The sequence below is a fragment of the Brugia malayi genome (assembly GCF_000002995.4).
Source record: "Brugia malayi strain FR3 genome assembly, contig: Bm_v4_Chr1_scaffold_001, whole genome shotgun sequence".
Lineage (NCBI taxonomy): Eukaryota > Metazoa > Nematoda > Chromadorea > Rhabditida > Onchocercidae > Brugia > Brugia malayi.
Genome location: NW_025062475.1, coordinates 472,947 through 491,721, shown reverse-complemented (window position 1 = coordinate 491,721; position 18,775 = coordinate 472,947). Strand labels below are relative to the sequence as shown.

The following is an 18,775-nucleotide window of genomic DNA, read 5'->3' as shown; positions in this document are numbered from 1 at the left end:
ATTTTAAATGATTTATGATAAATAATATTAAATCATAATTCGTCTTCATCTCTCCTTTTTTTTTTTTCTTTTATATGTTTTGCATATTTTTTAATTTAATTATATTATTTTGAAAGAGAAAAAATTAATTTTTTTTTTTTTGTAAATTAATTTTAATTTTTAGAAAGAATAAAATCAATTTGGACTTAATATTATAAAGTGGAAATTTAATATATCAGCATATTTTTTAATGCAATTTCATAAAATTATCAAAAGTTTATAAAACATGAATTTTACTTTTTCTTTTTTTTTATTGCAATGAACAAATCAATTTGAAATTTTTGAAAAGGAAGCAAATTTCTTCCAATCAGTTTTTTCCACAAAAAACCTGAAAAATATCACGTAAAAATTACTTGTACATACGTAAATACGCACACGTAAATACGCACACTCACGCATTCCTATTATATACTTTTAGCAATATTCTAACAGCTATGCAAAAGGTCAAATATTCTTTTTTCCAAACTTTAATTTATTGAATTGATTAAATTTTATGTTATATTTTTTGCAAAAAAAAAATGAAATTTATTGTGATTTGAATTGAATAATTAATAAAATAATTGAAATTAAAAATAAATTCCAGAAGAAAGTTATTGTATTAATTTTCCAATTATTAATACTTTAATTATCGATCCATGGACGATAAGTTTTTTGCTGTAAAATGATGTGGAAATGTAAATTTAAAGTAAAATTATTTCTTATTATCTTACTTCTCTCTCTGAATTTCTCTCTGTAATTTACTCTTTAAAAGATTAGTGCATACATTATTACTCTTTAATTTTCAACAAATAATTAAGTAACAAGATGAACAGAGTAGAATTGTAGTTTAATTAATTAATTAATCAATTCAAAATTTGAGCTGTCAATTTCTAGTGGAAAAATTCTTGCGATAATCTCTTATAATGCTTAATTTGTGTAATATTTTATAGTTATAATGCTAAGCACTTCCTTATTGCAATTAAAACTTTAACTTTTATTAAATTTTAATTGCTGCAAATTTTACAGACTTAAAATATGTTTTTTTTTTTTTTTTTTTTTTTTTAAATAAATTATTGAGAAGTTTATAAGTAAGTTAAAAAATTTTTCCTCATATTTACTTTTTTTTTTGTTTGTTTTTTATAGACAATAAATACATTTATTGTCTATAAAAAATATTTAAAATATTTTAGATAAAAATATTTGCATAAATTTTAACATTTACTTTTAATTGGAAAATTTAGTGTGATAATTTAATTTAATACAAAAACTTTTATACAAAAGAAAAAAATTTAATACAAAAGAGAAAGAATTGAAAAGGACGATGAAAGTGACAAAGAATGAAACATTTTAAAAAAAAAAAAAAAAAAAAACAAAAATTAATGATTATTGTGGAAAGTGTCTGGTAGAATTTAAAAATTTAGAAAATTTCAATCGATCTTCTTGAAGTTTAAAAAGAAAAAAAAAAATGAAAGAAAGGAAAAAATCGAATGACCAAATTGATTGGAAAAAGAATTGAAAAGTGTAAAAAAAAGGAAGAAAGAGAGAGAGGGAGAGAGAGAGAGAGAGAGAGGGAGTAAGTAATATTTTAAAAAAATCACATTTCATTTTTTTCTTTAATTTGCTTTATAAAAATTATCAATTTTAATCAGTAAACTAATTTTAATCATATTACCATTCATCATTATTGATTAAATTTGTTAGAGGTCAAGATAAGGTCAGCTGTTATTGCACTTCCCTCCAATCCTCCTCCCTCATTTGTTGACATTTTCGTTTCCTTGCGTTGACAACATTTGCTATGATTTTTTGTCACCGAAAATATTTTCCAAAATTACTTTCATTCATTTGATTAATAGTTTGTTTGTTTTAATTAATTTTTTTTATAATATCTAATTAAGTTTATTATAATTTTACTAAAAAAAAATTTATGTCTTTTTTTTTCTCTGATAAATTTTTTATAAGAATTTTTCAAAACTTCACAAAATATATATATATATATGTGATATTTATCAGTGATTATTTTCATTCAGGAAAAAAAAATAAATATATTTCTAATTTAAGTGATAAGTGATAAATTTGATAAATTAAAATTTAAGTGATAAGGTGATATTGGGATAGTAGTACTTACTACTTACACTATAATCATCGTATCAAGTATATAATTATGATGCAATCAAAAAAATTCATAAACAAATAAATTATCAATTTAGAGATTATCAATTAGCTAATTAGCTAATGGAAAATAATTAGTTTTAATGAAAAAAAAAAAGGAAGGATAATGATAAGATTTTAGGTTGAAATTAATGTAATAATAAGTAAGTAAATTTTCTAATCAATGATAATACAAAAATATTTTGATATTTTTTCCATGCGGTAAGTATGCTAAGTACTACTGATAAAAATAACTGCCAATTGATCTTAGTTGATAAGTGATAATATATAGTGATAATTATTGAATGATAATGCGATTTTAGTAAGAAATAACAATTGTATGTATATCCACTGATAAATAGAAGAAAAAAAATGATAAGAATGACTGAATTGATAGAATGTTATTGATTTGATCTGATCAAATATGAAGGTTATCATTAGAAGATGAAAGAAGAATAAATGAAATGACCTATTTTGACATTATTTGCTTAACTATAACATACATTCATTTAATCATTGATGAATGTGATATGATAGTGTGATATGTGATCATTATCAGTTCGAAAATGAGAAATGTTTAATGGTAACTCTTAGGGAATAAAATTTTATAAATTAATATATGTCTGATAATTTCGTATTCATTATGCTATGATATTTCTTTGATATTTGTTCATTTTTATTTACTGGTAATTGTTATCATTTATCATTTAATTTTATCACTTAATCATACATATTGTATTACTAATGTTATACATTTTTGATTTGATATATATGTAGAAATGATGTATTTAATTTGAATTTAAATAAGAATGAAATTTTGATAATGTTTACTGTTAATTTTATTTTTATCATTACTTGGTGATTTGATAAGGATTATGAATTAAATAGGATAAGATATTTGATTATTAGTTTTTTTTTTTTTGAAATTAATATTTTTTCTTTTTTTGCTTTACCAATTGATCAGAAGTTAACATTTATAATTTCACTGACAAAAATAGTAAATTAAATTTATGTGAGAAAAATACTTTTCTACTAAATTTTTCATTTCATTTGTACAATTAAATTAATTTTACTAAATTTTTTCAAACAACAAACAAACAAACAAACAAAATTCCAACAATAAAAACAATAACTTTGATAACTTAAATTTATTTCTTTCTAAAATAAAATCATTTAATTTTTTAAAATATATTTTAAATATTATTTAAATATTATCTAAAATTTAATGAAATTCAGACACTTTTTTTTTTACTTTTTATTTGATTTATTCGTTTGACTTTATTAATTCTCTTTTTATTGCAAATACAATAGTCATTTTCAGGTAAATTTTTATAATTTTTAGGTAAATTAGAATTTGTCTATAATTATTGAAATTTTTTAATTTCTCCATCATATCTCAACCCTCTCTCTCTCTCCCTCCCTCTCTCCCAAAAAAAAAAAAAAAAAAAAAAAAATGTACTGAAATATTAATCGAATTACTGTTCAAAAAAATTTTACTTTGACTTCAAAAACTTTTTGAATTTTTTTTCTTGAGTGATTATTGCAACTGTTAAATTCAGTTATTTTAAATCCGGTTGAACTGACAATGGAATGAGTTAATTTCATTTAAATCAATTTTGATACAAATTAATTTAATAATTTTAGAATCTAATTGAATTAAATTAATTCAAACTATATTTTATTGCTGTCTTAAATTATTTGTTTTACTGAGAAAATAACATTTTCTGATCTTTTTTATTTCATTCCTTCATTTTTTTTTCATCCTTAATTGCTAGTAATTTCTTAAATTAAATTTTATTTTAGGTTTAAATCAAAAAAAAAAAAAAGGAAAAAAGAAAAAATTGCAAGAAAGGTTGAATTTATTTTAAAATTTCATTCATTAAGCTTATTTTACACTTTTCAAATTTTTGCGTATTTTTCAATTTCCAAACATTTTCAATTCTGATTTCCTGTTGAAATGAATTCAATTTAAAATATTTTCAATTTGTTTTTTTTTTTTTTTTTTCATTCTTAAATTTACAAAATATTCGATCATATTCAACTATTAATATCATTATCTAATTCAGATAATTTAAAAAATATTGTAAATTTATGAATAGAAATTTGATAATTTGATAAAATATATTTAGGTAATACTTAAAGAAAATATTCATTTACTTTATTCAAATTATAAATATTTGCTGTTTTTTTTCTTGAATATAATATTGTTAATTAAAAAATCCAATTTTTATTTTTTCAAATTAATAATATTTAATTTGATGACATTAATGCGTAGCAAATTTTGTCAAATAAATATTTATCAGCTTATCACTTTTTTTTTTCAAAATTATTATGATTTCTTTTTAATTACATTTTTTTTTTTTTTTTTTTTTTTTTGCAGAGCTCTTTTTATTACAATTAATTTTACATAATACAACTAAATAAAATTAAACATTCATTTCCGGCAAAATCGATTTACTAATCCTTAATGTATTCTTGAAAAGCATCAAAATAATTGCATTCTAATTTTTCCAAACATATCGAATTCTATTGAATATTTCTTGTGAAATTTACTACTATTATTAATTTATACAATGCATATTAATGAAATTTAAGTATTATTCATTTCCGGAAAATTTTATTCATTAATCCGATTAATGCATTCCTGATGAGCAGAAATGTATGCTTCTTTTTCTTCTTTTCAAAACGAATTAGCAGTAGGATTGAATTTCTCGAGAAAATTAATATGCGAGAATTATTTATAGTAATATTTATTGATAAAAGAATTATGTATACATATTTAATTGTGAAAATTCTATGTTATTTGTTTCAAATGTATGAGAATTAAAGTAAAATTTAATGAAATTTTCTTATTAATTTTTAATTGATAATATAAATTTGATTAAAGTATTACATTCCAAAGTTTAATTTTGATTTGTATTATTATTATCATTATTACTATTATTATTATTATTATTATTATCATTATTATTACTATTATTATTTATTATTATCATTATCACTATTGTTATTATTATTATTATTATCATTATTATTACTATTATTATTATTATTATTATTATTATCATCATTATTATTACTTATTATTATTATTATTATTATCATTATTATTACTATTATTATTATTATTATTATTACTATCATTATTACTATTATCATTATTATTATTATTATTATTATTATCACTACTATAATTATTATTATCGTTATTATTATTATTATTATTATTATTAATTATTATTATTTGCTATTGCATTCATATAAACTGAATTATTCTTTTTTTTGTGCTTTTTATTCATTCATTTATAGATATAACTAATCTCACATCTAATTAGACGCTTAATTAATTAGATGCTTATTTGAAAAAATTAATTAATTAGACTAATTAGATGTACATCTAGTTAGATGATAGTAGCATTTTAAGTTCTTTAAATTTATATTTTAATAGAAATGAATGAACTAAAAACAAATGTTATAATTTTGAGCATAAATATCGAAGATTTAAATTATTTATAACGATTTGCATCTTACATTAATATAATTAATTAATTAGATATTACTACTATTACTTTTATTATTATTATTATTTATGCAAAACGTTTATTTCATTTTTATTATTTTTATTCAATAGCATTTTTTTTTTTTCTATTTTATGCTCTTATTTACATTGTTTTGTTTTTTTTGTGTGTGTGTGTGTGTCGTGTTATCTGCTTATTAATTTGTATATTTTAGTTTATTAATTAGCAGGTGACAGGTGACAATGTTCTATGACAATATTTTTATTTAAGGTTTTTCGATTTTTTTTTTTTTTTTTGTTATTATCATATTATTATATTTGTTTTATATTGAAATTTTTATTGTGATTTTAGTGATTTCCTTTTTTTTTTTTTTTTTTAGTAAGTATTTTATTTATTTATTTATTTATTTTTTGATTTCATGATAATAAATAAATAAGAATATAACATCATCCATTGCCAATGTTATCATTAATGCATTTTTATAAAATAAATATAAAATATGATAAGAATAACAAAAAATCTTTTTTGAATCCTTTTATTATTATTATTATTATTATATGTTTACTATTAATATAATATTATTTTTAATTCGTATTTTTATATTTATTTCGTACTAAAATTTCTATTTTTAATTTATATGCATATTTTTTCCAATCATTTTATCATTCTTTTCTTTTGTATTTTATCATATTTGATTATCATTTTTTTTTTTGCCTATTTTATCATTCTTTTTTTTTTTGATAGATTATTATCTTGCTATTTTTTTTCTTTTATCTTTTAATTGCTTTAGCTTTTTAAAATGCTTATTTTATTTTCATTTATTAACTAAATTTAAAAATGTTAGTTTTTTAGAAATTACTATGTTTGTCTCCATTTATTTAATTATTTCTAGTCCACCTTTATTTTTTTTTTTTCCTTTAATTATTTCTTTTAATAATATTATTTTTAAGTTTTTATCAATTTTTTTTTTTTTTTTTTTTTTTTTTTTGATAAGATTTATTGTTTTAGCATTTCACTTACAGATAATATTAGCATAATTTACTTTTTATTTTCAATTAAAAAATGTTGTATCAGAGATAAATTTTGTTCGTTTTAGCCTTTTAAATTAATTTTAAATTTTCTTATATCTTTTGTTGTCGTCTTTTTTTTTTTTTTTTTTTGGAAAGTTTTTATTTTGTATCATTTGTTGTTGTTTAAATTTTTGTATTTATCATTTTAATCCATAGAAATGGATGGTTTTTAATTAATTAATTAATTGTTACTATAATTGAAGAGGTTTTTATGATTAATATAATTGGAAGTTGCAATTTTCCCTTTTCTTTTTTTGTTTATCAATAAATTTCGATGAAAAAAAATGATTTATTTTTTAATTTTTCATTTTGCGAAAAGTTACTTTAATTTTCTTATTTCAGTTATTTTGTGCAGAAATTTCTTTTTAAATGATTTATTGTCATTTTTTTCTGCTACATAATTTTAATGATATTGTTGTTGTTGTTGTTGTTGTTGTTGTTGTTATCGCTATTGTTGTTACTATTAGTGTTGCTGTTGTTACTGCTATTGGTGTTACTGTTACTGGTATTATTATCACTGCTGTTCTTGTTATTATTATTACTTCTGTTGCTATTGTTATCATTGCTATTGTTGTTGTTATAGCTGTTGGTGTTACTGTTCTTGTTGTTATTATTGTTGCCACTGTTGCTGTTATTATAGCTATCGTCGTTATTGTTGTTATTGTTATTATTGCTGTTATTGTTCTCGTTATTATTACTGCTACTGCTGTTGTTGTTATAGCTGTCGTCGTCATTGTTGTTATTGTTATTATAGCTGTTGGTGTTATTGTTCTCGTTATTATTACCGCTACTGCTGTTATTGTTATAGCTGTCGTCGTTATTGTTGTTATTGTTATTATTTGCTGTTATTGTTATAATAGCTGTTGGTGTTATTGTTTTTGTTAGTATTACTGCTACTGTTATTGTCATTATTGGTTGTCACTCTGTATATTTTTAATCAATTTTTTTTTTTCTTTTTGATATTTACATCTAATGAATTCATTGTTATTGACTGAAAGCAAAAACAAGTTTAAATTTTAATGAATAGAAATAATTAGTGCTAGTATTAGCGCTAAACATTACATTCATTTCAAAAATTCAGTTTTTCTTTTTTTTTTGTGAAACTTTCAAAATTCAATCTTACAGCGAAAGGATAAAGTATTGTAATGTGTCACATTCACTGTCTCACATTTATTTAAAAAATGACCTCATTCTTTCTCTCTTTCTTTCATTCTTGTTGACAAAAGCAATTTAATGATGATGGTTGTTGTTTTTAGTGTTTAGCATTATTTACATAGCTTGTGCAAACTTTAATATAATCAAAAATCAATTTCATCAATGAATAAACTATTTTCTTGATAAAAGTTTTTAATTATAAAAAGTAATATTATTATTAAAAATGCTAATATTATTTAAAAAAAAAAAAGCAAAATATCATCATAATATTGAAATTTTCTCAAGAAAAAAAAAAATTCATTAGCTAATCTTTTAATATAATATAATTTTCTATGGGAATGAAAATTTCAAAAATTTTCAGTGTCACATTTCAATTGTCACCCTCTTTTGAAAGCTATAAATTTTGTTTCGAAAATATAATAATGAATGTAAATTTTTTTTTTGAATGAATGAAATGACATCATTGAAATACAGTGTTTCTCTCTCTCTCTCTCTCTCTCTCTCTCTCCCTCTCTTGAACACTATGATCAATTGAAATAAATAAATATTAAATTTGTAAATTTGCAACTTATTTTCTATTATTTTCATTTTTTAATTAATTCAACATTTTTATCATCAAAAATACATAATATTATTCACATATAATTGTGTTTTGTTTTTTTTTAAAATAAATAAAAAAATAAAATTCGGAAAATTTCGTTGTTTATATTTGCAAATTTTTTAATTCTTTTTAAATGAAGAAATGATAATAATCGAAGATATAATTGTTCAAATGTTATTTACTGCATGAGTTAATAATAAACTTTTATAAATGATTTTTTTTTTTTTATAATCGAAATAATAAGATCGAAATTGTGATGATAATATTTATATAGTTTAATTAAATTTAATTTTTCAATGAAAAAAAAAAACAATTTTAACTTCTCATAATTTCATTGATTTGAGAATGATGACTGAATGAAAGGATGTTGTTAAATATGATTTATTAATTAAAACAATGCAAATTAATAATTAACAATTTATTCATTTTAAATTTCATTTGAATTTTAATTATTCAATTTAATTTATTCATTAATATTCAGCAAACATTGCTAAAAATAATTTTATTTCATTTTACACTATTTGCTAATTATGAATTAATAGCAAAATATAAAATAATATGTGTGCAAATTTAATTGCAAACTAAATTTGAAAAAAAAAAAAAAAAAAAAGAAGCAAAACAAAACAAAAATGTAATAAATTAATGAAAAAAAAAACATTTTTTTAAAATACTAAATATAAATATACATAATTTTTTTAAATACTAATATATATTTAAATGCTATTTTTTAAATACTAAATATTTAAAATATTTAAGCTATTTGATCATTTCTTCATGATTAACTGAAGCATTCATATTAATCATCATCTAATTGTAAACAAATTAATTTATTTATTAACATTTCTTTTTTTTTTTTCTAAACTCTAAAATAAAAATTTGCAATTTTCATTATTAGTTTTAGATAAAAAAATTTAAAAAATAAATCATTTTTGCTAAATATTTGCAAAAATTATCCTACAAACATTTTTTATTCAATTGCGGAAATTTTGTTTTGTTTGCAAAAAAAAAAATCTCGGCGTATTTGATACTCTGATCATTTGACATTGTCATAACTCGTCTTAGTATTGTTATCAGTTTTAAAAAAGAAAGAAATTATATTGTCCATTCTCTCTCTCCCTCTCTCTCTCTCTCTCTCTCTCTCTCTCTCTCTCTGTGTAAACCTGATTTTAGTTCAATCACTTTTCTCAGTATTTTCATTTTCTTTTAAATTCTATCCCACGATCTGATTTGATGATTATTTTCAGTTCAATTCCAAATTCATTCTTGTTTACGTCACATTTCTTTCGTTTCATTCAGCTACCGCCAAATCGAACTAACATTTTTTTTTTTTATTTTTTTTCTTAAAAAAAAAAATAAATCAAAAAATAATTTTATCATTTTTAAATGCTATATTTGTTTTTCTTTTTCATTTTTTTTTCTTTTTGGACTTTTTATTATCAAATATTTGCTCTTTTTTTTTTCTTGTTTTTTTCATCCAAAAATAAAACTAAAATATTTAATTTAAAATTACAATCATTTTTGTTTCCTTGTTTTTTCGCTCTCTCTCTCTCTCTCTCTCTCTCTGTTTGTTTTTTCTTGTTGATATGATATTATTAATTTAGCAAATAAATTTTCAAACATTGATAAACTCTTTGTTTGAATGCATTAATTGGCTCATTAATGATAATATAATTTTTAGAATATTGCAAATGTTTTAAAGAAATGATAAAAAAAATGATAACAAAAATTTGCATTCATTTCGATCAGTTGAGAGAAAATTAAATTAAATTTTTTTATCAGCATTTTATCATCTTTCTAACATATTTGCAAACTTTTTTAAACCATAAAAAAAAAAAAGCATCAAAGGTCGATTTAATCTTTTTTTTTTTTTTTTTGCTAATTTTTAACAAAAGAACTTTTGTCAACAATGTTGATGTTGGATGATCTTTGATATTTTTTATATGACTAAGCTAAAATGACAATTTTTCTATTTTCATTTCATTTCATTTCAATTCAAAAATTAATAATATAATTGTAATGTGTGTAATTTATGAGTAATTGTGTTAAAGGTTAATTTATTAAAAATTAATTAATTATTAATTATGAAAATTTTAATTTTTAGATTATATTATGGCATTGAAACATTTTTTTGCTATACTTTTTCTCAGTTCTTTTACAACAATGATTATATTCTCACTTACTCGTATTTATACATTTTCAAATACAATTAAATTATGGAAAAATGAATCAAAAATTATGCAAAAATTTTCATCGTTTAAAATTTTCATTCCTACTACATTCACTAATTCTACTACTACTACTATTAATAATACTATTATGCAGAAATCTCCTAACTATAATGATAAGGTAAATAATTTATATAATTTTTTTTTTTTTTAAAAACTATAAAATTACATTTCTGATCATCTACCAATCAATTAATCAATTAATCAATCAATCGATCAATCAAATCTTATCATTTGCATTAAATTATTTGATTATTTGAGTAATTGCTTAATGATTACTCCATTTTTTTTTTTTTTAATGTAGCAAAATATTTCTATGATTTTTCCTAATAACTTTAAAAAATTTAACTCAATGAAGAAAAAAAAAAGAAAAGAAAAGTGAAATGTTCAAATTTCATCTACAAATATAATTAATAGTTAATATCCAAAAAAAAAAAAATAATAATAATACTTAAAAAATAAAACTTAAACTAGTTTATTAGTAAGAAAAAGAATAAATAATTCAAAAATGATTTATTATTTAAAAAAAAAAAAAAAAGAATTTATTTTTGCAGACATATGTTATGGGTGCATATATAATTTCATCTAAAGGAATTCGATTAACAACAATTCGTAAATGTAAAACAATGATTAAACTTCATTTTCATTTACAAATAAATGAATCAAATTTTTTAACAGTACCATTAATTCATGAGCCAATTCTTAAATGTCCATGGTTTTATGCTATTAAGTTTGTTTTTTTTTTAATTTTTTCCAACATTTTTATTGATTAATTTATTCTTTTTTTTTTTTTTTTCATTTATTATATTTAATTTAAAATTATTACTTTGCATTATTTATAGTTAACATTTAGTATGTGTTAAATTATTTATTTAGATGTGATTTTGTTGGTTATTTTGCTACAACAATATATCACAAACAATTAAATCAATTTTTGATAAAAATGAAAAATTATGAATTATTACCCAAGGCATATATATCACGAATGGATAAGCCTGCATTAAAAATGCCAGTTGTGCTGCATGATGCACGCATCATGCAAAATGAACCACGCAAGCATTATCTTGCTGTTTGCTTGCAACCAATTTTTTTATTAGCTGATTGGACATTATTGGTGCAATTTTTTGAGGTAATTTAAAACATATATTATTTATCATAAATAATTTTCAAAATTAATAAATGTAATTATTCGAATAAATAAATTTATTGTAAAAATTATTTTTTAATTTATCAATTTACATTTTTTTTTTTCTTTTTTGAACTAAATAAATTTATTGTTTGATTTTGATGAAATAAATTTTGCTCTCTTCTTAAGAGATTTACAGATTTGGATTGCTCAAGGTGTCACCAAATTTTGTGTCTATGTACAATCGATGACACCTGAAGTTGACGCATTGTTACGTGTTTATGAACATTCAAAAGATGTTGAAATTGAGAGAATTAATTGGGCACTATTACCAACAGACAATCATAATGCTAGCACTTATGAAAGTGATCCAAATTTACGAGTTTATAGGGCTGAGGTATGAATTTGTTAAATTTCAAAAAATTACAATTTGAAAAAAAAAAAAAAAAAATTATTGCAATGTTTCTTTTTTTTTTTTTTTATCAATAAACGTACTATTTTCAATAATTGATTATTGAGAATAATTATTTACAAATTAATTTTTAATCTTTTATAATATTATTTTAGAAATTTTTGAAATGCTTAAAGATTATTTGCTGCTGTAAACTTGAACCACCGCAATAGATGTATCATTTTCAAAATGTTTTATATTATTTATCATTTTTTTTTTTTTTTGTTTGTTTGTTTGTTGTTGAAAATTAAATTATAAATTTGATAGAATATTTTCTAATCAATAAATAAGCAATTCATTTATTTCTTTTTCAAATATATAAAATACTATTTAGTTGCTAAATACTAAATTAAATAAATAAGCGTTGAATTCATTGTATTACATTTCATTCATTAAAAACAAAATTTTGCTTAGAAAATTCAAACTGTTCTCTAATCAAATAAATATTCGAGTTTTTGAGTTATACAAATTAAATTAATTCGAATTTCAAATATAAGATCAAATTTTGCTATTTTTATCAATTATTATCAAATGTAAAACATTATTATAATACTATAACATTCTTTTTTCTTTCTCCTTTTTATTTATATATATATATATATTTGAAACAAATTTTAATCCTAAGCTATTATTTATTAACAATTTTGAAATATTAAAATTATAAAAATCTAATTTCTCTATAATTTTTTTTTTTTTTTTTTTAATTCTTTACTATTTTAAAGGTAGCAACTTCAATCAACGATTGTCTTTTACGAATTCGTGGTCATGCAAAATATGTGATTTCGTCCGATTTAGATGAAATTATGATAAATTATAAAGAATCATCATTGCTTCAATTATTTGACAATTTACATGAAAAATTTCAAAAATCAGCAGCATTTATCATTCGAAGTAGTTTTGCGCTTTTTGAGGTTAAAAAAATTTTTTTCTTACTTAAAAAAAAAAAATTATTTCAAAATTTTGAAAATATATTATGAATTATTTGAAAAATAAGAAAAAAAAAGATTTTTTTTTTTTGAAAGTAATATGAGCTTTTTTCAAAAATATTTTATAAAGTTAATAGTTGTTTTTTTTTTTATAAAAAAATAAAAAATAAATATATAAATGTGTTTTTATAAAAAAAAAGTACTCTATAATTAATGCATATAGCTAAAGGAGAAAATATAATTAAACAAGTTTTGCAAAATAAATTGACATTGAGAGAAGTAAAATACACATTTATCATTTTGATCTCAATATCATATCTAATCATTCTCGAAGATTGGAAGATCATCGAGAATGAGATGAAATTGAGACAATTTCTGAGCTTATAATTTGGTGAAAAGTGATTGAAATATGCAAAAATAAATTATATTGATATGAAACAAAATTAAAATGTTACAAAATTTGAAATAACTGAAAATATTTCATTGGAAACTCTTTTTTTTTTCTTTTTTTAGAATCATTGGGCTAATATTTCCAAGCCAACAAATATTGATTTCAGTGTTTTTACAAATATTTCATTGGAAAATTATATTTGGCCAGCTGGTTTTCGAAGTAAAGTAAATTTTTATTTCAAAATTTTGGGCATCTTTTTTTCTTTTTTTTTTAAAAAATTTTGTTATTCAAAATTAATAACACATTTTTGATTTATACCTAATTTAAATAAACAGGTATAAGTTATTTATAATGATGAAAGATAATTAATATTTAGAAATTGAATGCATTCCGGATGGAAAGATTATATTTTGTTACCTGTTTTTTTTTTTTTTTACTTAATATTTTTTTTAGTTATTCATTAATAGCGTATCATTTCAGGTAGTCATGATTCCGGAATACATTTACAGTACACATGTACATCAGGTATTACAACCAGAACCTGGAAAACTTGTAACAGTTGTACCACCTGAAACTGCACTTGTTTTTCATCTAAGGTTAATTAAATTCATAATTTTATAATAACAAATTCAAATTTGTAATAATTTAAATTTTTTTAATTTAATTAATTTCAGCTTTAAATTTATAATAATGTTCAATTTAGAAAACAAATACTGCTACTTATGTAGATAGATTTGTAATTTTACAATAAAAGAATAAATATTTGATAATGCTTCAATAAATTACTACTTGCTAAATATTTAAATTTCTCTTTTTAATTTAAACTTATTTTTTTTTGAGGCGAGTGATGAGAGATAAGTTGTGGTCATCAAATAAAACAGTGAAAACTAATGCACTTACTCGATTTATTGATCCATGTAATAAATCATGGAAAAATCGATTGAAAATGATCAAAGAAATTCCTGAAGCTAAAATACTGCATGGAAATAAATGGCCTCAAAGAGGAAGCCAGGTTAACTCTGTTATTTTATTTAATTTTTTTTAAAAAAAAAACATTCATGAAATGGATGCATATATATATATATATATATTTACAATTCAAAACATTCAAATCGTAAAATCATTATTCACGTTTTTTACGTATGTTTTCACGCACTAAAAATAATATCATACATTCAGGAATATTAAAAAGCAAATTTTGTAAGAATTTGAACTAATTTCATATTATCAGATCAAGTTTGACTCCTTATTTTTAATATTTTGATCACTATAGATCTTTTTTTTTTTTTTTTTTTTATTTAGATCACTATAAATTAAATAGTCTAAAATTGCTTGTACTGTAATATTTTTAACTTCTTTTTTATTTTTTAGAAGTAAAAAGTCTTTAAAATTTAGCGTCATCTCTTTAAAATTATCAATATTATCAATTTAAAATTACTAATAATCGTTACGAATGATTAATAAAGTGTTATGTTCGAAAGTATATCGAATATTTATTTTCTCAATTAGATTTATCAAAAATCATGAGAGTAAGTGAAGTAAGTTTTATTTAAAAAAAAAATCATTTCGTTTCATATTACCATAATTTTATAATTGCTAAAAATATCGATAAACATATTGCTAGCAAGAATGTAACTGGATAATACTTTTTTATTTTGTAATAAAATATTAATACATAAATGCAATATTTAAAAACAAAACCAAAACAACAAAAATTAATAAACAGAAGATTTATTGTAATATTTAAATTAGTCAAACAAATGATAAAATGAATGCTAAATTTTTTTGCTACTTTTAGTAATTTATTTTCACTTTATCTTTAATGCTTAATTTTAGCTCCTTAATTTAATCTTATTATTTTTCTAACTCCTAATTTTAGGTAATGGAAGAATTAGAAGCATGTCGAGAGCAACTTCATTCTATTCGAAATGACACCTGTCCTTCGCCATATCGTTGTATGTCCAAAATTACCTCCGTTAAAACAAATGAATGGATCATTGCACAACAAAGTTGGACTGTCTTATAACATATATATAAATAATAATAATAAGAATATATAAGATAATAGCAAAATTACGGGTATTCAATTTATATATTTAATTATATATGTAAATTATATACGTAATTATATGTACATATCATATAAGATTTTTTTTTTTTTATCGTGTTACTACCTCTAATAGTTTGCTTGAAATGATTTTTTGTTTTTCTGATAGTATTATACATTCATATACACTTTTGTCTTTTTTCTTTTTTAAAATTTCGGTTAGATATAATGATTTTACAAAATTTTAATTATTACTTTATGGTTTCTGACAGTTTGTTGTTATTATAACATATCATATCTGTAATTTTAGAGAATGAAATGAAAATGGTTCTCTTTCTTTTTAGCAGAATTACTTGTCATAGCTTCACAAGTTAGTTAAATTTCTTACTACCTGAAAATCAATTTGAATACTTTACATTCATCATTAAATCTTTCATGAGATAACTGTGATATAACTCATTTTGCAAGTCAAGAATTTAATCTTAATAGATATATCACAAAAAAAAAAAACCTCATCTTTCAATTTCTTATCAATCATTTACTTTTATTTGTTTATATATACTGATTCTTATCATCTGTTCTTATGTAAAACAGATGATAAGAATTGATTTGCTATTGCTCTTTACAATCACCTTTTTATGCAATCAATACAGTGTAATTATTATTATTATTATATTAGTTTGAGAAATGATTTTGCACAAATCTATTGCTAAAAATAATTTTAAATTTCATTTTTAGAAGTGAATAATCTTGATGATCTAAAGATACTCAAAATTGAACTATATTAGTGATAGAATTATTTAGGAATTCCTTTGCATGATCTATAAGATATCTGAACATTCCATAATATTTCAGTATAATTCATGTATAATATTATAAAAAATTATTATTAGAGTTCAAGTTAAACAGATAATATTCTGATCTGTGGAACTAAATGATCCAGTCAGTAATATTCGACCTAAATGGTGCACTAGATCATTTTCGAGAATATCACATATGGCTATAGCCAATATAATTAGTTATACAACAGCAGATTATAGAGATTTCAAAAAAAAAAAAAAAAATCGATAATTTGAATAATTTTATGGGAATGAAAGTGCTGAGCGCTTTTTGATACATAGCTTTGATTACATGATTTTATGATATACTTGTAATCTAAACGGTTCATTAAAAACTTTACTGATAAAGTTGCATTTGGAAAAGTTTCCTTATCATGTAATTTTTAAATTGTTTTGCTCAAAAGTGATTTCTTGGAAATCGAAAAAGTTAATGTATGAAAGCTATATTGGAAGATGCATATGAAAAAGTAATTTCCTCAAGAATGAAATAGCTGATTAATGCATTCATTTCATTTCAAAACTGCAAAATCTAATTTATTCTTTCTAGACATTAGCTATACGCCTACACGCTTTGGCTAATAAGTTAAATTTGCATAAAAGTAAAAAAAAAAAATCAAGATTAAAAATCATTTAGACCATATGAATTCAATAGTGATTATATTATGAACACTTTCATCTGTTTCGTCCACTCGAAACGATAAATTGAAACTTTGTAGTAGTTACAAAATCAAATTAAAGCTAAAATTAACATTCCTCAAGTTTTGTCTACTTAAATCTCGAGTTTCAATAGAAATGGTTGCTGTTGAATTTTCCAGACTGTTCGTTACTCATCACTCCATGTACAGTAATTATGAATTTTCGGTAGTAGTAATTTAATTTTGCATAATACAAAAAATAATATGATATAATACAGTAGGTATTATATCATATTATAACTAACATCTAGTAAAAGTATAGTTTTAAATATATCAATATTATGTGTTATAGTAATATCAGTGATATCATAATTGGATAATGATAACAGCTGATAAAATTGGCATAGAAAATGCTGATATGTCTATACTTTGTGAACAGTGTGAAAAAAATGAAAATTGAAATTTAGAGGTAGATATTTACAAACAAAATGAAGCATCACATGACCTTTGCTTGTTTTTTTTTGTTCTTATTTTTAATTTTTTTTTTTCTAAAAAAAAAAAAAAAAAAAAAATCAAATCAAATAAAACAATATATGAAAATACGGTGATCATGTTATTTTTTAATTAATCAATTTGATGAAAAAAGAGCATAGCGATATTGAATAATGGCAATATAATCGATTGATTAGATTTGTCGTGAAAGGTTTGCCTGGTTGATATTCGAATAATTGCAATACAGTAGGAAGATTAATAAACTTTTATTTTCCGAAAATGTATTATTAATAAACTGAGCAATAAAAAAGAGAATTTATAATAAAAATAAGACCGGAGGAATTGAGTTTGGTTGACAAAGGAGTAGTCGACAACAATGACAATGATCACCCCTCTTTGTTTATTAGAATTGAATTTATATGAGTGAGGATTGGGTGTGTCTAAGATAAAATCACATGTGTAAAGAATTTAAAGTGTTTACAAAGAAGATATTAAAATGAAAGCTAATTTCAATTTTACATAAAAATCATACGTGTGAAGAATTGGAAGTGTTTACAACGAAGAGATTAAAATGAAAGCTAATTTCAATTTTACAGAAAAAATTACATGCATGAAGAATTGGATGTGTTTACAAAAAGGAGATTAAAATTACATGTGTGAATTGTTTACAATTTAAAAAAAGGAGAGATGATTTATGATACTTTGAAATTGGTTAGAAGTTTTCGCGAAATAATTATTCGCGACACTCCCAAAGGGGGAGAGAAATTGTTTTAAGATGTAATTTTGAAAGAGTGATTTTGAGGTATATAGCTAAATGTACGGAGTTTAATAGGTGGGATTTCTTCTTTAGTTAAGAATTGAGTGTGTGGTGATTCTGTAGGGAGAGTAATGATGGTAGTTTGATTTGAATTTCGTTTTGAAGTATTACAAAGAAGAGATTGAACTAATTTAAATTTACACTTAATAATAACTAAAATAGTTAATATTGTCACGATAATTATACTGATAAAAATCAATTTCCAATGTGTTATCACGTTTTCAAATTCTTCTTCTATCGGTAAAACAATTTCATTGAACTCCTTTTCCATTTGTTTGATAATTTCTTCTCCTTCTTCAGAGATTTCTTGCCAAAA

At 20.8% G+C, this 18,775-nt stretch overlaps 1 protein-coding gene across 1 annotated transcript; it reads left to right on the top strand.

Moving 5' to 3' along the window:
* Positions 1-10,619: 10,619 nt before the first annotated feature.
* Bm3441 (Uncharacterized protein) lies at positions 10,620-15,655 on the top strand (the record flags this gene model as incomplete). The annotated part of the gene is made up of 9 exons (XM_043076114.1): positions 10,620-10,856; positions 11,290-11,465; positions 11,612-11,864; positions 12,061-12,258; positions 13,035-13,223; positions 13,752-13,853; positions 14,110-14,225; positions 14,470-14,641; positions 15,509-15,655. The coding sequence occupies 9 exons, from the start codon at positions 10,620-10,622 to the stop codon at positions 15,653-15,655; spliced, it is 1,590 nt and encodes a 529-aa protein (XP_042932048.1).
* Between the last annotated feature and the right edge of the window lie 3,120 nt (positions 15,656-18,775).